Source organism: Panthera tigris, chromosome C2 (assembly GCF_018350195.1).
Source record: "Panthera tigris isolate Pti1 chromosome C2, P.tigris_Pti1_mat1.1, whole genome shotgun sequence".
NCBI classification, from domain to species: domain Eukaryota; kingdom Metazoa; phylum Chordata; class Mammalia; order Carnivora; family Felidae; genus Panthera; species Panthera tigris.
The window spans coordinates 152,115,764-152,139,309 of record NC_056668.1 but is presented as its reverse complement, the minus strand read 5'-3'; the positions used below and the strand labels follow the sequence as shown (position 1 = coordinate 152,139,309).

Here is a 23,546-nt window from a genome sequence, read left to right as displayed (position 1 = left end):
CGTCTCTGCACGACGCGAATTCCGGCACCGCAGAGCGCGGCGTCCGGCCCCCCGCCGCCGCGTTCGAGAGCGATGCCCAGAGCGCGCATGTGCCGGTGCGACTCGGCGCTTGGCCCCTCCGGCGCTCCGTAGAGCTCCCTCGGCGAGCTCCACGTAGGCCACGCAGGCGTCTTTGGCCTCCGGTTCACCTGCTGCCGTTGTCGCCGCCGCCGCCGCCGCCGCCGGGGCTGGATGGGGGGCATAGGCCAACCAGTGGCACCCAGAAGAAAGAGACGCGGCGGCGGCGACGCCGACACCCGCAGGCCGAGTGTCCCGATCCGCCTGCGAGCCCGAGGAGGAGGCGGCGAGGCCCGGCCCCCGCGGTCCCTGGTGTAGAGAAGCCGCCGTCCCCGCCGCGGCCGGGTCTCCGTGGACGCTCGCCCCTCCGGTCTCACACTCGGGACCCCGCGCTGCGCCATGTTCAGGAAGCTGAAGCAGAAGATCATCGAGGAGGAGCAGCTCCAGCAGGCGCTGGCCTCGACTCAGGTACTATGGCGCCGCTCTCTAGTTCCCGACCCCCCTCGATACTGGCTCGGGGGCCAGGGGGCGGGAGGGTTCTCTCGTGACCCTTGACCTGGAACTTGAGGATCGTCCCCAAACTCCGGACTGGGAATGAGCCCAGGACGGCCCGGGTCTTCTGTGTCGGGGACCCGCCCCCCCCCCTCCCCCCCATCCTCCAACTCCGTTCAGGAGAGTGGGTGGGGTGGCTGGATCCTTCGGGACGTCTGACCTCTGGTTTTCCCCCAACGCAACTACCCTCGCCTGAGAATACGTGACGAGGGCTCCGATCTTGCATGACTTTTGACCCGTACCGAAGGTTCCCCCCACGCGTCCGAGACCCCAGCTCAGGCGTGAGAGCAGGATGGGAAAACTTGGGTTCCTTGTCGTATCTGATGACTTCCCGTCACCGCCCGGGGATTGAGCGTGCCAGGGCCAGGATCCCGCAAGACTCCTGACCTGTTAGGCGACTGTAGTGCCAAACCGTGGGGAGGGGAGGGCTGAGGGTCCGGCCGTTCCGGGCCAGGCTGCTCGCTGGAGCGTTGGACCTGAAAGGGGTGGCGGTGTGGCCCGCGTCCAAAGCCCGAGGCTGTCACGAGTTAGTCACTTCGCATAACTTGGTTGATCCGGGCCGGGCGGAGGGGCAGACGTCCCGAGGCCAGGCCAGGGTTGCGCCTGTCCCCAGCCGGGCGTTCTGCTTCTCCGAGAGCCGGGCTCCGTTCCTTTTTCTTGCATGCCGTGGCTTCAGGAAGTGACAGTTTCTAGGAAAAAGGGGGCGTGTTAGCATTGTTAAGTTAAAGAAACAGTCTCCTGGACTCCGCTGAGGATGTGTGTGTTGGTGCCTGCGGCAGTCGGTCTCTGGAGCAAAGATGAGGGCTTCTGCTGCATTGCTTCCCGGCTTTTCTCAGCCTCAACGGACTGAGCCCTTCTCTCTCTCTATTTTAGAGTTTCTGTAAGAAAGGCTGAGTTTTGATTCATTTGGAGACATTTAAACATACGTTTTAAAAAGATAGCATTTATCTTACACAGCTTTTTAACAACCGCGAAGCAACTGATTAACAATTATTAAATCGATTGTTGCATGGGGTTTATTCTGAAACTGTCAATCGAAGCTGTCCTCTCAAAAGCTAAAGCTCATGTACAGTAAAACTGAAATACATTGGAACATGACGCTGAAGCCTTGGTCATTCTCCTGAGTAAAATGTAAATAGTGATAACATTCAAATAGTAAGTATCTTACTGTTCGTGGCATTTACTGCAAGCTTTTCTAACTTTACAAAACAGGGTTCTTAAGAAACAAAAGTCTTAAAAGTGAGGTAGGGAGGAGGAACGTGGGGAAGCACCAGGTTAGTGGATGTAAAGCACTTACCTTTGGGAATGCGTAAAATATCATTGATCCAAGATTCCATCGCTGGGACTTTATCCTGAGAAAGTTTAGGATGTATTAAAAGGTTCGGCCTCATGGATTTTTATTGCAATGCTGTTTTAGTAGGTAAAAACTGGCTAAACATAGAAAATTGGTTAATAGGCTGTGTTCGGTAGTCGGCTATCATGCAGCCTTAACAAAAGCCAATATTCACTGGGTTCTTACTACGTGGGAGGCATTTTGCTTTGTATTTTGTGTGGATTCTTTTATTTCATTCTTATGTAAACCAAAGGGTAGGTAGGCTTATAGATGAAGGAGTGAGGTTCAGAGAGGCTAACTTGCCTGACGTCACACAGCTATTGCTAGAGCCCACAGAAAAGTAATAGTTAACGTGCAAAGGTATTTGTGTTAAAGGACAGATTAAGAAGCAGCATGTAAAGTGTGATCCCAGTTTTGTGGGGGAAAATGTATACAAAGGATATTTATATGCAGGCAGTGAAAATAGTTTAAGAGGGAAGTGCTCATGAGATATTATATTGTTATGTTAGAGAGGGAGAGCAAGAGCGTGCATGAGATATTATTATTGTTATTTTTATTTTAGAGAGGGAGAGCAAGAGCGTGAGGGGGGCAGGGGCAGAGGGAGAGAGAGAATCTTAAGCAGGCTCCAGTCAGTGCAGAGCCTGGCCACAGAGCCGGATGCAGAGCCCGATGCAGGGCTCGATCCCACAACCTTGGGTCATGACCAGAGTGGAAACCAAGAGTCAGGTGCTCAGCCAGCCGAGCCACCCGGGTACCCCAGATTATTTTTCTTATAGATAATGTTTAGTTTTTCTTCATGAAAATGCATTGCTTGTGTGCATTAACTGAGAGGTCGTTTTTAGAATAGTAAAAAAGTTAGGTACAAGCTAACATTAAGTGAGACAGTACATCTGGATCAAATAAAATCACTTTGGGTAGACAAGATTTTTAAAAATCCTCTTTGATACTATGTATTTTTCAAGAACGAAAGAGTTAAGCTGTTAGTGATCATCTACAGATAGAAACTTGATTCTGTTCTGGTCTCAGATCTTCAGCTGTTAAGAACCCTTTAGGATGAGAAGTTCTAGATTATTGCTTTCAGATCTAATGTTTCTTTTTTTAAGGGTAAATTAAAAACAGAAAACTTTTTTGATGACAATCATTTTGCAGTAGGTTATATGTATACTTGTTTGCTTAAGCAAAGGATCTTGAATTTGTATATTATCATTTTTCATTAAAAAATTCTTTTTTTAATTTAACATTTTAATTTACTTTTGAGAGACAGAGAGCAGGGAGGGGAGGGACAGAGAGAGACACACACACAGAATCCAAAGCAGACTCCAGGCTCTGAGCTTTTAGCACAGAGCCCGACGTGGGGGCTTGAACCAATGAACCATGAGATCATGACCCAGCTGAAGTCTGACGCTTAACCAACTGAGCCACTCAGGCGTCCTCTTCATTTTTGAGTATAAATTATTTTGTGTTGAAGGCACCGTGCCCTTAAGAATTTAACAGGGTGTGAAAGGCATTTCCTTTTTATTCACTCAAGAGGTTTTGTTTGCTCTTGGGGCGCCTGGGTGGCTCAGTCGGGTAAGCTTCCCACTTCCGCTCAGGTCATGATCTCACGCTCCGTGAGTTCGAGCCCCGCGTCAGGCTCTGTACTGACAGTTCGGAGCCTGGCGCCTGCTTTGGATTCTGTGTCTCCCTCTCTCTCTGCCCCTCCCCTGCTCATGCTCTGTCTCTCTCTGTCTCAAAAATAAATTTGAAAAAATTAAAAAGAAATTAAAAAAAAAAGAGGTTTGTTTGCTCTTGGTCTACCTTTTGTAATTTTGTTACCTTCCTTGCCGTCTGCCTTGTGTCTTCTTTCTGCTTTTCAAGTGTCTCCAGCTTGAATCAAGACACATAAGCTTCTAAAATTTTGCATTAAATAAGGGCAAGTACCTGAGGGATTCGTTAGTGTATTAACACAAATTTTGAGACATTTGTTTTGAGGTTTTTGGAGGCCTTTGTGTGCATACTTCCTGGTTCTCAGCTTGCTTTTCGTAGGTGAGGTGGCCTGATAGGCAGGTTTCCAGTAGATTGAGCTAGTAGGCGTTGGTAATTGTGGGATAGGTGAACCATTTTCTTTACAATATTTGTAAAATTTTTCAGCAGTATTAATAGTGATATAGTGTAGGGTCCCTTAAGAGTTTGAAAACATTTAATAAAAGCAGGATAGCCTTCTAATATTCCCCAGTTGCTTCTGTTTGGTTGGTACTAAGAGTATTTGCATCCTTCCTTGCAGATATTATTTTAAGTAATTATTTAATCAACTCTGATGAAGCCTAATCACCAATTAAAAATGAAGTTAAAAATTTTTATTTTTTAAAAATTAATTTATTTTTGGTTAAGTAGGTTCCACACCCAGCGCGGAGCCCAGCACGGGGCTTGAACTCGCAACTCTGGGATCAAGACCTGAGCTGAAATTTAAGAGTTGGATGCTCAACTGACTGAGCCACCCAGGCACCCCTAAGTTCTGTTTCTTGATTTATCTAATTTTTCTGGGTCACTTGTTGTATTTGTACTGATCATCTCGTTTTGCTTTTTTTTTTTTTTTTAAAGACAGATGCCTTGTGATTATTGTTTGTTCATTTATACTTATGAAGTCCTGGAGGGTGATTTATTTTGATAGATGACATGGGTTTTCTCTGCTCTTTCGTGCTTCTGTCCTGTGTGGAGAGTGCTTGTGTAAGTAAGACAATGCCTCCTCTGCCAGCCTAAACGAAGAGGGTCTACCTACTTTGAAAGGTGACCGTATAATTTATTCCGCTAACATTCTTGAGAGTGAAAGGGGACACTAGTAATGATCTTGGAACATAAACTGGCATGAACTGGGTGGGCCTGGGATTGCATTGGGCAAACGTGGCTATGTTGTTACCCTGCTGCTTTGTGGGACCAGCCCCCACTATTGAAGATCTAACTCCTACAAGGTAGGTTGCTTCTTATATTTTGCAGTTGCTTTGGTCTGTAAATGTTTGGGTTGGAGGAGGCTGACCTCAAGTACCTGTGTGTTACACAAACCCTTAATTAATCCCTGAGAGCAATAATGAGAACAATAATTTCCCGTTCTAGTACTTTAAACCCATGATTTTTTTTTTTTCCTATTGGAAAAAGTTGCTGCTGCCTCTTCTTTAGCCTTCTGTGCAAATTTGGAGCTGTAGCTACCTTTGCCCTGATTTCTCAACCAATTTGAATCCTTTTGCCTTCAAGTCTTAAGAATTTTGTTTTGTCTTTTCACTGCTGTTCTCTGTCTTGTTCATGAGTTTTCATTAATCTGTTTTTCTATTTTTTTTTTAAGCCTTTGTTTCAATAAGTTTTGGGGAGGGAGAGGAGGTAAACAATAGCATTCAGTCTACATTCTTATACTAGAAACCCAATCACCATGATGTACTTAAACATAAATTCGAATTCTGAAATATTTGACTTTAAATTATAAATTCTCAACAAGTGTATGTTCCTTAGATTGTAAAGGTATTACTGATTTTTCTGTCTTATTTTATAGAATCACTGGGGTTCAGTTAGCATGTGCCATGTGACTGGCCTTCAGATATGCTGTTAACAATAGCCAGTGTCTGAAGGGTTGAGAATATCAGTCCACTTATCATTTCTTATCAACTATTGGATGAGATTTAAGATGAGAAATAGATCATCTCTTAGTCATGCTTTTAAATTTTGTTGGGTATTTTGTATTGAACGTGTTACCTATGATATTTAATTTAAATTTCAAAGTAAACATTTGCTTTTATTTTTATCAAAAATAATGTACGGTTTTAAAAGGTCAAGTACTGCTAAAAGGGTATTATGCAAAAAAGAACCATTGTCTGCTCCAACCCTGCAGTCCTATTCTCCATGTTCTCAATATTTTGTTTGCCCAGATATTTAACTTCATATTTCTAATAAAAAGATTTTGTTGCTTTGCTGGTTTGTTGATTTGTACATTATAAACCGTATTTACTGATTTCCCGCTAAGGTCGATGATTTTGGGAGCATTGATCCATTGTTTTCTGTTTGCAGTGTTGCTATTGAGAAGTCCATTGTCATTGTGCTGTTTTTTTTCTTTCTGGAGACTCTAGGATCTTCCTTTTATATTTTGTCTCAAGTTTCATGGTAAATATGCCTTTGAATGGATTTCTATATGCTTTGTTCTGGACACTCAGTGGGCATTGTTTGTGACTCCTGTGCTCACCTTCTTGGAAACTTGTAGATGTAATTTCTTTGATAATTCCCTCTCCTTTGTTTTTTGTCTTTTCTCTTGAGCTGCAGTTTGGTAGCTTTTATGCCTTCAGGATAGATTCTTTCACTTTTTTTACCCTTTATTTTCCGTTTTTGGTTTTGTTGTTGTTGTTTTGTGTGTGTGTGTTCGGATTTTTGTTTTGTTTTGCTCTACTTTTGAGAGATTGCTTCAACTTTCAAACTCAATTGAATTTTTAACTAATTTGGCTGTCTTAAAATTTCTAAGGGCTGTTTCTTACTGTCTTTTGCTTTTTCATAGCATTATTCTTGTTATGTAGATATAATATTTTTAGTATCTCTGAGAATAATGGTGATTTTTTTTGTTTTGAAGTTTTCTTTTAATCTCTATTGTTTGTTTTTTCTAGTTTTTTTTTTTTTTTTTTTTTTTTTTTTTGGCTCCCTTTTTTACTTTGGGAACTTTATTAAGTGCTCTGGGCTATCAAGGGTGAGGCACTAAAAATCTGATACTCTTTGGAAATGGCATGTGATGGCATAGAGACACTGGGGCTCACTGCTGAGTTACTGTTGGGGGAAATATCTTCATGCTGGTGACCAGAGTTCTTTCTAAAGAGGTCATTTGGTTTCTCCAGAGAAGCATGGTGTGTTTTAGAGAAAGGGTGAGGGGTTTTAAGCCAAGCTGCCAACTTTCTGAAGTAGGGCTAATTCACTGTGGATAGTATCACTTAATCCCTCCAAAGTACTTTGCCCTTCACTCCTATCTTACTATGCCTGGTTTCACCCAGTTTGGAGCCTCATTAGCTCCTGAAAATAAACCTCAGGTTGTTTAGAGGATCTGTAAGGTAGGACGGGGACCTGAGGATCTTTCAACCAATCTTTGTTTTTGATTCTCTCTCTTCACTTTGCATCTTGCATTTATACTTTTTGTTTTAAGTCCTAAGTCTTTTCATGGTCATGAGGATGAAAACAGGCTTGCTTCTCATCACTTTCCCATCTGTAGGTCCTTGGGGTTATAGTGTCCTCATCTGTGTTAAATATTTTACTGTTCTTTCATTCATACCAGTCTTCTGAAACTTGGCTGACAATTTTTAATTTCAAGGTAGAGAAAGTAGGTAGAGGTAGAAAGTAGAAAGAGGTAGAGAACGTATGAGCATATAGTCCATCTGCCATCTGTTTGTTTGACTGCAAGTTTCCTTAAATTACTTTTGGGTGAGTGGGTTTCACTATATTAAAGGACTTGTTTTGAGAGGTAAGCATTTATAACATGAACAGCAGTATTCATTTATGGCACTACTGTTTTAGATGTTGGGATACAGAAGGTGCTTTATTAAGGACACGTGAAAGCCCTGATAATTTTGGTAAGTAGGATATAAAGCTTTATATGAAGAATTAACTCCCAAGTTACTTTGGCCATTCCAATAGAGTTGGAACGTCAAATAGATTAGGAAGAGACTTTCACCAGGGCTGTGATAAGGATTCTGTGGTGGTGCCCTTGCCATGATTGATTATCCATGGGTGCGGGAGGGAGCAGGGAAGCCAGATTTTGTTATGCTGTGTAGGAATAACATCTCATCTCTTTGGGGCATAACTTAAACCATGAAATAAGTCAAAAGGCAGCCAAAATTTTAATGTCACCAACCTCATATTCCATAGCTAATCTGAGTTATTCATAAGGAAGCTTTAAAAAAACCTTCATTTAAAGCTTCCTTATTCTTATTTTTTTTAATGTTTATTTTCAAGAGAGAGAATGGGAGCCAGGGAAGGGTGGGGAGGGGGAGACAGGGAATCCAAAGCAGGCTCCGTGCTGTCAGCAGAGAGCTCGATGTGGGGCTTGAATTCACGAACCGCGAGATCAGGACCCGAGCCGAAGTCGGATGCTCATCTGACTGAGCCACCCAGGTGCCCCCTCCTCATGCTTATTTTGTCTAGAATTCCAATAAGTGTAATTATCCAGTTTCTAAACCAGTAGTAGGCTAAAATGAGTAGAGAAGACTTATACAAGTTGTGTGAGTGACAACTGACCTGGAAAATGTTAAATTATGTTCAGTTTCTTTTTGTCTTTAAAAGCTACAGTTTTTTAATTGATTTCAAAAAGTTATACATTCAAAATGGTTGAACCTCATTGTATCTCCAGAGCCTTTCAGGCACCAATGAGGTTTAACTGTTTTGGATCTATAACTCTATATAGATATCTATACCTATACTTATGTTTATATCTGTATTTTTCTAAATCTAACAATTCAGCTGTCTCAATTCTTTCCATGAAAACTCCCAGATAATAGAGCCCCCAGTGAGTAAACTTTGGTTATCATAGTTTTGACTATATTTAGAACTTTTCAGGGGCACCTGGGTGGTTCAATCAGTTAAGCATCTGAGTCTTGGCTTTGGCTCAGGTCATGATCTCACGGTTTCGTGAGTTCAAGCCCCACATTGGGCTCTGCCCCGGCAGCTGGGAGCCTGCTTGGGATTCTTTCTCTTGTGCACGTGTACGCACTGTCTCTCAAAATAAATAAATAGAATTAAAAAAATACGTAGAACTTTTCAGTAATGTGAATAGCCAAAATTTGTGTTTTTGTTGTGTTTAGATTATATTGTTTAACCTAGAGTTAATGCTTTTTAATTTTTATTTTTCAAGACAGCTAAAATACATAAGTATATTTGATATACTCTAGATTTAAGAGTTAGTGGCTGTGTTTATATACATTCTTTTTTTTTAATTTTTATTTTTATTATTAAAAAAAACATTTTTTTTTTTAACGTTTATTTATTTTTGAGACAGAGAGAGACAGAGCATGAACGGGGGAGAGTCAGAGAGAGGGAGACACAGAATCTGAAACAGGCTCCAGGCTCTGAGCTGTCAGCACAGAGCCCAACACGGGGCTCGAACTCATGGACCGCGAGATCGTGACCTGAGCTGAAGTTGGATGCTTAACTGACTGAGCCACCCAGGTGCCCTGATTTTTTTTTTTTTTTTAAATGAAGGGTGGATTGAGCAGATTTTTTTTTTAAATGAAAGAACAGCTGGGTCAGGAAATATGACACGTATGTCAAAAAGATAAAGGTTCTATAAAACTTATGTTTTTGAGGTGTCTGTGTAAAATTTAAAAAATTTTTGTTTTTTAAGTTCATTTATTTTGAGAGAGACAGCATGAGTGGGGGAAGAGAAGAGAGGGAGAGAGAGCAAATCTTGTTTTAATTTTTTTTTTTTAATTTTAAATTTTGTTTTTTTTTGTTTTTCTTACTAAAAAACATTTTTTTTAACGTTTATTTATTATTGAGAGACAGAGCGTGAACAGGGGAGGGGCAGAGAGAGAGGGAGACACAGAATCAGAAGCAGGCTCCAGGCTCTGAGCTGTCAGCACAGAGCCCAACGCAGGGCTTGAACTCACAAACTGTGAGATTGTGACCTGAGCCGAACTCGGACACTTAACCGACTGAGCCACCCAGGTGCCCCTAAATTTTGTTTTTTAAGTTTATATATTTATTTTGAGAGAGACAGAGACAGCACGAGTGGGGGAAGGGAAGAGAGAGAGGGAGAGAGAGAGACTCTCAAGCAGGCTCCCAGCTGCCAGCACAGAGCCCAGTGTGGGGCTTGAACTTACAAAACCGTGAGATCATGACCTGAGCTGAAACCAAGAGTCAGATGCTTCACCGACTGGGCCACCCAGGTGCCCCTAAAATGGGTGTTTTGTTTTGTCTTTTTACATTGTGGGTCCCAGTGAAAAATCTGAGAAACAGTGATCTAAAGAATACCAGGGAAGTGGATGAGGGAATCAGAAGACCTGTGTCCTGGGGCGCCTGGGTGGCTCAGTCGGTTAAGCGTCCGACTTCAGCTCAGGTCATGATCTCACGGTCTGTGAGTTCGAGCCCTGCGTCGGGCTCTGGGCTGATGGCTCGGGGCCTGGAGCCTGCTTCTGATTCTGTGTCTCCCTCTCTCTCTCTGCCCCTCCCCTGTTCATGCTCTGTCTCTCTCTGTCTCAAAAATAAATAAACATTAAAAAAAAAAAATTAAAAAGAAAAAAAGTAGTTTTTAAAAAAAAAAAAAAAAAAGAAGACCTGTGTCCTAACCCGGAACCCAGATGCAGCCAGGGCAAGCTACATAAGCATTCTGAGCTTCTTATTTTCTCATCAGACAGGAGAAATTGGGGATGATAATATCTGCTCTGCTCACGTTTCAGATTGGTTTTGGGGATCAGAAGAGACAAAGTATTTAAAAGCATTTGTTGGGGTGCCTGGTTGACTCAGTTGGTAGAGCATGTGACTCTTGATCTGAGGGTTGTGAGTTCAAGCTCCACGTTGGGCATGGAACCTACCTTAATAAAAAGGATTTATAATTACAGAGCACTTACTTAACATGCTATGCCAAGTGTTGCATTTGCCTTGAAGGGTAGATGTAGTCTCTGTGCCATAAGGTAGAGAGGCATGTACTCCTAGGAGAGTGGTAGTGTCTATAGGAACGCATTTCTGGAGAGAGGGTGACATCTGAGCAGAGTCTTGATGGGTAATGAAAAGTCGTGGCATAGGGACAAGCCAGTTAAGGCTCATTCTTCCCAAGGCTTATACAAGGGATTGTGTATGTTCCTAATGTTGCATAACAAATTACTGCAATCTTAGCGCCTAATAACCCAGTTGTTACTTCATAGTCTGCAGGTCAGAAGTCTGGTACGGGTGACTGGCTTCTCTACTAAGAGTCTCACAGGGTGTTAACCCGACCGGGTTCTCCTCTGGAGCTTGCAGTGTTCTTTCATGCTCACGTGCCCGTAGTAGAAGTTAGTCGTCCGTGGTCGTAGCGCTGAGGTCCTTACTTCTTCCTGGCTATTGAAGGGGGCCACTCAGCCCCTAGAGGCTACCTGGAGCCCCGTGTCACTTGGCCCTCATAGGCACTTGCTTTCTTTTAGGATAGCAGGAGTGCATCTCTCTGCCTTCTGCCTCTGCCTTCTAGACTCTTCTTTGAAGGGCTTTTGTGATGAGGCTAGACCATCCAGCTAATCTTTTGATTGACTCAAAAACTACTGATTAGTAGCCTTAAACATGCCTGTAGGAGTTCCTTTTACTATGTTATGTGAGATAATCAGGGGAGTGATCTCATCATACTCACAGGGTGAGGGTCATTTGGGGTCATCTTAGAATTCTGCCTACCACAGTGACTGAAAGATTTTTCTTACTGAAATTGAGGCCTATGGTTAGTTAATAATCCATTGGTGGGCAATAAAGATATTAATTGTGACGAGTAGCTTAGAAACCTATCTAGATTTCTCATGGCTATGAGAATTAATTAGACCAAGTTTAGTTTGAAGGAATCTAAATCCATTGATATTTTGATTTTTTTTTTTTTTTTTTAGTTTATTTATTTTGAGAGAGAGCGAGCGAGCAGGGGAGGGGTAGAAAGAGAGGGAGAGGGAGTGAGAGAGAATCCCAAGCAGGCTCCGCAGTGTCCGTGCAGAGCCTGAAGCGGGTCTCAAACTCGTGAACTGTGAGATCGTGACCTGAGCCGAAGTCAAGAGTCAGGCACTCAACCGACTGAGCCACCCAGATATTCCTGAACCCATTTACGTTTTGAAGTGAGGATATCCCATTAAAGATCCAGGACCTTCCTTCGGATAAATGCTCAGTACAGTTAGTTTTTATGCATGTTTTATATTTTACAGTCATATGTGATGTCTGCGATCCTTACTCTTGCAACTCCAGGGGAAGACCTACCAGCCATCAGGCCAAGCCTGCCAAGCGGTACTAACTTTTCTGAAGACGGTGTGTTTTGTGACCTGTTCTTCAACTTTGTAAATTCAACATTTGATTTTGCCAGTTAATCCGGAGCTGATGCAGCTCTCAGTTACTGATCAGGCTCACATGAAGCCAAAGCATAAAGACGTGATGACAATTGTAAACCTTTACTGTGCGGGGGTGTACTTTTCAAGTGATTGGATGGTTACTGTCTGCGGGAGCCCTTGCCAGGCATCTGGGAAGCTGCATTAATCCCTCCTGTGCACAACTGCAGGAAGCTTTGTCTCCATCGTTCACCAGACGATAAACTTAAATTTGCATGCTTGTTTCCTCACATCCCTCACTTATGACTCAGAGTTTCATATGGGTGTATTCATTGGTGGAGCTCAGGTCACCTGCCCGAGGTGAAAGGGAGCCTGGGTTAGTAAGCTTTCTGAGTTCTAAGTTATGAACTTACAAGAGCTGTTTAGAAATAAAAAAAGGTTATTAGATTTTTGTCATTATTTTGTTGACATCCCCCCCCCCCCCCGCCCTGGTCCCAATTAAAATTATCCTTTTGATTTCTGCTTTTGACATAAAATACTCTTTCCCATTCAGTGATTGCAGAAATAGACTCTCCTCTCTTCTTTTATATTGCAGTTTTTAAAAAATCATGGGTTAGATAGGTGATGGGGAGTAAGGAGTACACTTGTGATGAGCACAGGGTGTTATATGGAAGGTGCTGAATCACTATTTTGTACACCTGAAACTAATATTACACTGTATGTAACTAACTGGAATTTAAATAAAAACTGAAAAAATACCTTCAATATAGGTAAGTATGAAGGAAACATCTGATTGGTGTCTCTGCTCTCATCTGAATTGCCATTTGTCTCAATACTATTTATGGAACATCTATCTTAATTTGAATGTGACACTTACCGTAAACTAAATACGTGCATGTGTATGCGTGAACATTGTCCCTAATGACCTCTCTGTTCCAGCCTGGCCCTAACGGTGTGTGCCTATAGGATAGATCAGGGTTCCATTTGTTCATTCATTCACTCATTTATTTAACAGATACTTATTAAATGCCTTTTATTTATGGAAAGCTATGCATATGCAGACTACAAAAGGGTAAGACATCAAGACTGATTTCTGTGTTAGATGTTCTATGTTAGATGAGTTCAGATCTATTTATTATGGGTAAGGGAGGGTCTTAAGGTTTCGGCTTTATACTTTTAGGACTCTTTTGAGTTCACCTTGGAATAGACCTCAACCTTCTAGTTTAAGGTTGGACCCTTTCTCCTGAAGGTTTTTGTACTGAGAATTATAGGAGCCAGGCTGTCCTTTATAGAATTAAATGGACTGGCATCTCAGGATCTAGCTGTGGTGTGCAAGATAGACTTAAAACAAGGCCCTTGACTAGATAAGTGTTTACCTGTGGGGCGCCTGGGTGGCTCTTTTGGTTAAACGTCCAACTCTTGATTTCGGCTGAGGTCAAGATCCCAGGGTCGCGGGATCAAGCCCTGTGTTGGACTGTGTGCTGAGCAGGGAGCCTCGTGAGGATTCTCTCCCCATCACTCTGCCCCTCCCCTGCTTATGCACACTCCCTCTCTCTCAAAGAAAGAAACATTAAAAAAAAGAAATGTTTTCCTGTGCATTACACAGTATTGAATATTAGAACTGGAAATCACTTTAAAGATTAAATTGGCAACTTTATTGCTTTTAATGAACTTTCAGTTTTGGAATAATTTTGGTTTACAGGATAATTGCCTGAATAGTACAGAGTGTTTCATATACTCCTCAACTGGTTTCAGTTTCACCTGATGTTATCATCTTATGTTAACTTCACAACCTTATTTTATATGTGAAGACACATAGCCCTCCAAAAGTTAATATAGCTAAGATCATAGCTTTGGTTGGTGGCAGAGTCCTACCGAGGGCTGAGTAGGCAGCCTAGGCCTTCTAGTTAATTATGTTTTAGGTATCGTTTTCTGTTTTTCATGTGTTTGTTTTTTTCCTTTCTTTCCTGGGGTTCTTTGGGCGGGGACTGAGAGAAGGACTACACAGTGCATAGCCCACTAGTCAATGAAGTCTTTCTAATTCGTGCAATAATCTTTTAATTTAGGCTCCCTCCAATTCTTCAACACCAACAGGAACCAGGAGCAGGGCATCTTCATTTACAGAGCAACTTGATGAAGGTACACCCAACAGAGAGGTAAGTTTGGAATTTCTTCTAAAATAAACGTCTTACAAGAAGCTTATTAATCTAAAATGTAGGCTACTACATTACTTGGACAGGTCAGTTATTTAATTGCTAGGTATTATTTTTATTAGCAGCAATTACTCTTTTTTGGTAAATAGTAATTATGCTTTTGTAAAGTATGTTTTCTTTGAGAATCTTAATTTGAGAGGATAATATACTCTGCCTTTAATATTTGAGATTTATAATAATTTGATAATAATTTGTTCAACATAGCAACATACAGGGAAAAGTTCTATTTTTTCAAGCTATTGATTGGAAACTATGTAGTAACAACTGATTCTATGTGACTTGCAGCCAGCAACATAGTTCAGATTAGATTTTTTCAACTTTTTGTCTTTCTGTGAATTGTGATACAGATACAGAAGAGAGTAAAACAGAAATGCACAAGTCAATCATTTATTATGAAGTAAACCCCATGTAACCACCACTGAAGTCAAGAAAAGGCACATTGCCAGCGTTATAGCACTGTTTTCTCCCCCCAAAAAGATTGCCCTCATCCTGATTTTTTGGTATTTGTTTCTGTCCTTTTCTTTATAGTACCACTTAAGTATGCTTTTTATTGTAAATATTATAAACAGGTTGTTAACAGTTTTTGGTTATTATAAATTATGCTGCTGTGAACATTGTTGTACCTTTCTTCTGGTACACACATACCTGTGTACCAAATGACACAGCATGTCATTTGCTGTGTACCTAGGAGTAGAACACTGGGTCCAAAGGCGTATATAGTTTTGACACTCTAGAAGACAATGCCTGTTGTTTTTCAAAATAGTTGTAGAACTTTACCTTTCCACCAGGAGCTTCTGAAAGTTAGTGTTGCTCTACGTCCTTGCTAGTCTTTAAAATCTCAGCCATTCTGGTGGGTGTATAGTGTTCTCTTATTGTAGTTTTAATTGATGACTATTAACATTGAGCATTTTTCATCTGTGTATTGGCCATTCGATATCTTTTTTTGTGAAGTGCTTGTTGATGTGCTCATTTTTCTGTTGATTTGTCTTTTGTTGATTTGTAGTTCTTTTTTATATAGTGTGGATAGGAGTTTTTTATTGGCTTTATGCCTTGCAGGTATCTTCTGCCCTGTGGCTTCCCTTTTACCCTCTTAATGGTGTCCTTTGAGGAATTGAAATTCTTAGATTTAATGTGCTCTGGTGTATTCATATTTTCTGGCTAGTGTTTTTTTTCTTATTAAAGAATTCTTTTCTTACCCTGAGGGTATTTTCCTGTTTTACTTTTAAAAAATACTTTTTTTTTTTATTGAAGTATGTTTGACATACAATGTTGCATTAGTTTCAGGTGTTCAACATAGTGATTTGACAAGTCTGTAAGTTCTGCTGGGCTCACCCAAAGTGTGGCTGCCATCTGTCGCCGTACAATGGTATTACAATATCATTGATTATATCCTCTATGCTGTCCTTTTTATTCCTGTGACTTAATCATTCCATAACTAGAAGCTTGTACCTGTTGCTCTCCTTCACCCATTTTGCAAATATTCCCCTCCTGTTTTACTTTTCACATTTGGATCTACATTCCTTTGGGAAATGCTTTTTTTTTTTTTTTTTTCAATATGGTGTGAGGTAGGGATCAAGCCTGGGACATCCCCCCCCCCCCCCCCCCCCAATGCTATCCAGTTGTCCCATTCTTTCCACATTGCTCTACTGTGCTACCTTTTTTCAGAAATTGAGTGCCTATATTGAGTGGATTTGTTTCTGTGCTCCCTATTCTGTACCCTTGTTTGCTTTGTCTATCTGTGATCCAATACCACACTGTCTTAATATTTTATACTAAATCTTTAATTAATGTTTTATTTTAAATCTTACCTCCGTACAGCAGGTCTTTCCTGTCTTAGTCAATTTGGGGTGCTTTAACAACATTTCATAGACAAGGGCTTAAACAACAAACACTTGTTTCTCATGTTTCCAGAGGCTGGGCGATCTAAGATCAAGGTGCTAGCAGATTGGCTGTCTGGTGAGGGCTCTCTTCCTGGTTTGCAGATAGCTGTGTTCTCATTATGTCTTAGCGTGGGCCTTCCTTACTACATGCACCTAGGTAGAGAGGGATGGGTGGGAGTAGTGGGGAAAGACAGCTCTCCTGTCTCTTTCTCTTTTTACAAGGGCACTAATCCCATCATGAAGGCCCGTCCTCTTGACCTTATCTAGCTAATTACCTCCCAAAGGCTCTGTCTCCAAATAACATCACATTTTGAGGGCTGGGGCTTCAACGTGTGAATTTTGGGGGACACACGACAGCACTCCCACCTTGTTCTAGAATGTCTTGTTATTCTTATTCCTTTCCATATAAATTCCATATAAATTTTAGAATCAGATTTTCAAGTCTCACAAAAACAAACTCACAACAAAATAAAACACCAACAGTGACAACAACAAAACAAACCTATAGAGATTTTGATTGGGATTGTATCGATTCTATAGATTAGGTTGGAGAAAGTCTCAGTATTATAAGTCAAATGTTATAATCTTTTCAGTATTACAAGCAGTACTGTACTGAGCATGTACATAAACACTTATAATGCTCTTTTTCTGTAGGATAGAATCCTAGGAATGGGACTGCTGGGTTCTAGGATAGATGCAAATTTAAACATTTTGATGAAAGTTACATTATAACAAAAATTTTTTAACTTTTTATAGATGTCGATTTGATGAAAGTTACATTAAAACAAAATTTTTTTTAGCTTTTATAGATGTTGGTTTGATGAAAGTTACATTAAAACAAAACAAATTTTGACTTTTTATAGTAGATGTTGGTAGCAAAATAAACACTTTATAGTACAATTATTGCATTCAAAGTTAATGGCATATTATACGGTGTCCTTGGTGAATACATTTAAATGATCTCGCAAGTTGTATAAGCATATGAAGCACATGCATACTTTCTTTAGGATCTTATTTTCTTGCAGCATTGCATCTCTTTCACTTTGTGATTTCGAGTTTAATGCTGTTGAACTTAGTTTATACATGTAACCAATTTGATTGAAATCTGCAGTACCGAGTAATACTCAGTCAGTGTTGATAGCATCATGACTATACTCAGTACATTGGTTGATATTCTAGTATATTGGTTTCTATACAATACAGTTGAAACCCTGAAAATAACTTGTTTTTAGTAGTTGATTGCTACTACTGCTTTTTAAAAAGGCTTATTTTATCCAGGATGCTTAAAACATTTTAATTGAGGGACACCCGTGTGGGTCAGTTGGTTAAGCCTCCGACTTTGGCTCAGGTCATGATCTCACAGCTCCTGAGTTCGAGCCCTGCCTAAGTTCCAGCCCTGCGTGGGGCTGTGTACCGATAGCTCATAGCCTGGAGCCTGCTTTGGATTCTGTGTCTCCCTCTCTCTCTGCCCCTCCCCTGCTCACACTCTGTCTCTCCTTCTCAAAAATAAATAAACATTAAAAAGATTTTTTTTGGGGGGGGGGACTCCTGGGTGGCTCAGTTGATTAAGCATCCGACTTTGGCTCAGGTCATGATCTCGTGGTTTGTGGGTTCAAACCCCATGTCAGGCTCTGTGCTGACAAGCTAGGAGCCTGGAGCCTGCTTCAGATTCTGTGTCTCCCCTTTTCTCTGCCCCTCCCCTGCTCGTGCTCTGTCTCTGTCTCTCTCAAAAATAAACATTAACAAAAATTAAAAAAAATTTTTAATTGAATATTTCTTTACAAAATAATATTTTTTCCCCAAAACAATCCTTTTTGAAAGGGATGATTTGAACATTCTTTTACAATAGGCTAAGTAAGGTAAAGGTTATCTTTTTATTTCTTCCCAAACTCCCAAATTTCAATCCTAAAGATCCTGTGTTTCAGAGGTTTAACTTCAGAAGTCGTTTCTGATTGAAAGAGTAGCATTACCCTTCATCTCTTTGCTTTTAAAGCATTTTCTGACAATTCTAAAAGGTATTTTTGACCACAAAGTACAATGTAGACTAAACCCCAGTTCAGTTTATTTTACAGGAAGTACTTTCTCATTTCATAATTAAGTTACTGATTAAAAGGGTGTATCTGCTTTGCCCTCCCACTCCCTGGGGTTTTGGTTTTGTTAAACCTCTAAGAGGGCGGATACTCCGCATGGGTTAGGACCCTGATTTATTGTTTTCAATGTTATAAGGTTTCTTTTAGCAAAATGTGGAAGTTTAACTCGATGTAAATATCTGTTCACCTCTCCAGTAGATACAGTAAAGTCTTTGTGATCCAGAATGCTTGGGAAGTAGATGGTTTCATTAAGTTAATTTCTTGGTCAATTAAAGGTTTTACCTTTTTTCAGCTATTGCAGAAAATCCTAATATGTCTATTTTCTTGTGTCAGTAAATACTATATGTAAATCTAAATAAGTCGGTCTTTGGTTGCAAGCTTCCTTATAAGGATATAAAAAATCATCTATATGATTGTAGGCGTTGAAGGCAAAGGAGAGCAGACTGAATTTTCACTGACTCTGAAGTCTGTAGATTTCTGACACTCTCTCACCCTGTGTAAATGGCAGATCTGTTCAGTTGACCATATGCTTTCCCCTTGTGATCCTGGGCATAGTCTTGTTTTAACATCGGCGTAGAGCTTCCTTCCGTTTTTGTTGCTTGAGATGAATCTTTTTTGCCTCTCTAGGGCAGGGTGCTTTAGAACAGCTGAGAGTGTAACAGCATGTGAAAGGCTAACTAGGCCACATAAAGCGACCATAGCCTCCTGCCCTCTGTTCCACTCTGATGACTTTTTTTTAAATTGAGATTAAATTCCTGTAACATAACATTTACCATTTTAAAGTGGCATATGGTACCTTAGTGATACCGTGTATTCATCGTATCTCTCTAGTTCCATGACATTTTCGTTAATCCAAAAAGAAACCCCATACTCATGACGCACTTACTCCCTGCGTTCCCTCTCCCCCAGTCCCTGGTGACCACCAATCTGCTTGCTGTCTCTGTGGATGTGCTTGTTCAGGATACGTTGTATAAACGGAACCATACAATTTGTGACCCTTTGTGTCTGGGCTGTTTTCAGTTAGCATGTTTTCAGGGTTCATCTATGTTGTAACAGGTTTCATTACTTCATTCCTTTTTTATGGCTGAATCTAATGACTTTTCTAAGAGCATGATAATCTATTTATATAGTTTGGAGTGAGACCTGGTATAGACTAGTGAGAAGAGGATGGTTTTTGGAGTCTTCTGGATCAGCCTGGATTTATATCCTAGCTTTGCCGCTTGCTGGCTGGAGGATCTTTGGAAGTTAACTTTTCAGTGACTCAGGTTTTCTCTTTGTCAAATGGAAAGAATAGTACTTGCCTCGTGGAGCTGTGGGCATTGCCAGTAACATGGCATGTAAATCTCCTCTCGCGATGCTTTGCACATAGTAGGTGCTCGTGAAGTTGTTACTGGGGGCAGCCATGGAAGATGGGAAGGCCTGCCGTGCTTGTTCTGCTCAGGTCCCTACATGGAGGGAGGGAAACAGACAGACCATTATGTGGACTTTGGTCCTGGATGTTATCTGTCTTTTTACTTGTTGAACTTTGGAAGGAAGGATTGATACCTTCACTTACCCTGCTCATTAACTTGCTGTTTTTCAGGCACACTTCCCCATAGAGACAGCCTGGAATAGTGGAGGGATCACAGGATTTCATCCCTTACCTGCCATGTGGCTTTGGGCAAAACTGCCTTTAACTTCTGAGAGCCTTAAAATTGTGGTGAAATGCAGATCCCCTTCTTAGGGTCCTTGTGACGAGCAAATGAATTCAGAAGTATGAAAATACTCATAATTTGTGAATCACATACCGAAGATTATTATTATATGGAAACAAAAAGGCTTTTGCTGTGCCTGTCAGTTCTTGGATGGCATAGCACATAACCAATTTTTTGTTAATCGCGACATTTGCAAGTGAAAAATAATGAAGCATTGGGCTGCTTTGGATTGGAATGCTTTCCCAAACTTCAAGAAAAATGTCACTTTTTCTTGTCTTTTTTTTTGGTCACTTTTTGCTTTTCTTACTTATTTTTCTTCCTTTTTTTCCCCCTAAGATTTCATTTTGAAGCAATCTCTACACCCACCACAGGGCTTGAACTTACAACCTCGAGATCAAGAGTTGCAGGCCCCACCAACTGAGTCAGCCAGCGCCCCTCTTTTTTATTCTTCTTAATTGGAGATATCTTTCAGAAATAAAATACTGCCTCTCTAGTTGTCTCTGTCCTTCTGAGTCAGTTTGCACCATTCCGTGAAATCATCTGTAACAGAGATTCTTGACGCTCTCAGCTTTTGGGAATTCAATTAAAAAAATTTTTTTAATGTTTATTTATTTTTGAGACCAGGGGAGGGAGGAAGGGTGGACAGAGAGGGAGACATAGAATCAGAAGCAGGCTGCAGGCTCTGAGCTGTCAGCACAGAGCCTGCCGCGGGGCTCAAACTCCCAGACCGCGAGATCATGACCTGAGCCGAAGGTTGGTCCCTTAACCCACTGAGTCAGTCAGGTGCCCCTCAGCTTTTGATAATTCTTAACCACATTTTTAGAAATTTATTCTGTTTCAGGGCTATAGGCATTGTTCTTTAGGAATTTCTGAGAAGTATCTTGAAAGTAATGGGTCAGAAATGACCCATTCTTCTTTTTTTAAATGTTTATTTATTTTGAGAGGTGGGAGTGAGGGGCAGAGAGAGAGGGAGACAGAGAATTGCATGCAGGCTCCCGACTGTCAGCACAGAGCCCGATATGGGGCTCGAACACACGAATTGTGAGATCGTGACCCGAGCCGAAACCAAGAGTTGGATGCGCCCCAAGAAATGTTTCTTAAGTTTGGAATTAATTTTGCCCCTAATAGATTGACTTTCAGAGATTTTACTGTTAGACAGTAGATTAGAAGCTACTTGCCCCTAGCCTCTGTCAGTTAATGAAAGTAAAAAATATCCCTGTCAAATTGCCTTGGTATGTACTCAGTTCTCATATTTTTTTCTTTTGATCTAATGATAGGAAATGAGTTATATTAATAGGCTTCCTGCTATGAAGCCAATCTTTAATTCCGTAAATCAACTCTACTAGTGTAGTGTCAGAGTGCATTATTAATATCCTGCTGCATTCACTTTGGTAGTTGCTTTATTTACATCTCTCCCAATTCTATTTGTAAGGGAGTGGTTTGTACTTTTCTGTTTGTGTTATCTTTATCAATTTTAATTAGTTGGGAAGCTTCCTACCTTTTCTTTTCTCTCCTTCCTTTGTCCCCTCTCCATTTATTTAGATCTTCTTTATTTTTTTTCAAAAAAATTTACACTTTTCAGAATATAAGGTTTATACTATTTTTGTTAAATTTATTCACAAGTATTTTATTCTTTGGATGCTACTATAAATTTAATTGTTTTCCTAATTTGGTTTTTTTGTGTTCTCATTACTACTTTATAGAGATAAAATTGATTTTTGTCAATTGATCTTGTATCCTGCAACCTTGCTGAACTTGTTTATTAGATTCTAATAGTTATTTAGTGGATTGTACAAGATCATGTCATCTGCAAAAGGAAGTAGTTTTATATCTTCTTTTAATCTGGCTGCCTTTTATAACATTTTCTTCCTAATTGCTATGGCTAGGAGCTTCAGTGCAATTTGAACACATGGGAAAGTAGACAGATCATTCCTGATCTTAGGGGGAAAGCATTTAGTCTTTTGTCATTAAGTATGATGTTATCTGTTGGTGTTAGGAGATTGCCTTTATAATGCTGAGACAGTTCCTTTACTTTCATAATTTGTTGAGTGTTCTTATGAAGCTGTGTTGAATGTTGTCAGATGCTTTCTTAGTGTTTATTGAGATGGGCATATGGTTTTGTCCTTTATTCTCTTGACATGGTGAGGTATGGTAATTGGTTTTTGGATGTTAAACTAACCTTGCATTCCTGGATATATCCCATTTGTTCATGGTGTATATCTTTTATTGCTGGGTTTGATTTGCTAGTATATTGTTGAGGATTTTTATGTTTCTATTCCTAAAAGATGTTGGCTTGTGGTTTTCTTTTTTGTGATGTCTGGATTTGGTATCAGGATAATATTAGCCTCATCAAATGAGTTGGGAAATATTCCCTCTGTTTGTATATTTTGGGAAGAATTTGTGAGGATTAGTATTAATTCTTCAAATGTTTGGTATAATTCACCAGTGAAGCCATCTGATCCTGGGCTTTTCTTTGTGGGAAGTGTCTGATTACAAATTCCATCTTTTTACTTTTTGTAGCTCCATTGAGTTTTTCTCTTTCTTCCTGAGTCAGTTTCGGTAATTTGTATCCTTCTAGAAATTCGTCTTTATCATCCAAGTTGTCTCATTTGTTGGCATACAGTTGTTCATAGCATTATCTTATAATCCTTTTTATTTCTATAAATGCTGTAGTAATTTCCCCTTTCATTCCTTATATTAGTAATATGAGTCTTCTATTTTTCTTTGTCAGTCAAGCTAAATATTTGTTTGTATCTTTTTGAAGAACCAACTTTCAGTTCCACTTTCTTGTTGAGCGTGCTGAGCATTTTCAGAATTAGAGTGGTGAGCTGATCTTTGATGACTTATTTTTCTTAAGTCTCAGGTGCGCTGGGACTTAGCATCTTATGTCTTTAGTAGAATATATTATCACAAGTACTTCTTAAAGTACACATTGTTGGAAATAAAAACAGAATGAGTTTAATGTACCCTAATAGTATTGCAACTGGCATCTGTATATAATAGTGTCTAGGAAGGTAGAAACAGGACTTCTGTCTTCAAAACAGAGAGACTTACACTCCCTAAGATACTAAACTTTTTAGAGACCTCCCTCTAGCAGGAGATACATTAATTCATAGGAGATAAGCTTATTTGTTACATACAGCAGGTGCTACTGGATGCCTTGGGGCAGGCATTAGGACTTAATTTTCTCTTCGGACTCTGGTTCAGAAGGACTGGGAGGGTTAGATCTAACTGCCAAAGTTAGATTTGGTGCCAGGAGCTAAAGTGGAGCTCCCAGCATTGGCAGAAAGAGATTGAGAAAAGCTTTTGCAAACTGCTGCCTAGAACGCTCCGTGGCCCATTATGAGAAGCGGCCATCTCTAGGGAGACTTCGTGACCAAGAACTGAAGCAAACCTCACGTTGGCTTATTGCGACTAAGTCCGTGATGACCCCTGTGTTGCCATAAGGCAGGAAACTCAAACTGGGGCCCAGGGAATCAGATTGATTGGATAAGGAAAGATGAGTACAGAAGGAAGGAGAAAGACAATGCCTTCCTCAAAATGAACCTGTAAATGAAAATTCTGAAACAAATGCTACAAAGGCAGGCAAACAAAACAGGAATTGGAATATGAATTTATCCTAGATGAAATTAAAAAAGACTTTAACGTTTATTTATTTTTGAGACAGAGAGAGACAGAGCATGAATGGGGGAGGGTCAGAGAGAGAGAGGGAGACACAGAATCCGAAACAGGCTCCAGGCTCTGAGCTGTCAG

At 40.5% G+C, this 23,546-nt stretch overlaps 1 protein-coding gene across 5 annotated transcripts in view; it reads left to right on the top strand.

The window, feature by feature from the left end:
• The first annotated feature begins 360 nt into the window (after positions 1-360).
• GOLGA4 (golgin A4) overlaps positions 361-23,546 on the top strand; it is a 125,486-nt gene continuing 102,300 nt past the window's right edge. For all 5 annotated transcript variants that reach the window (XM_042957243.1, XM_042957241.1, XM_042957240.1 and 2 more), the window contains exons 1-2: positions 361-525; positions 13,983-14,072. In XM_042957243.1, the coding sequence (XP_042813177.1) occupies positions 457-525; positions 13,983-14,072 (159 nt within the window). In that variant the 5' untranslated portion in view covers positions 361-456. The remainder of the gene's footprint in view (positions 526-13,982; positions 14,073-23,546) is intronic.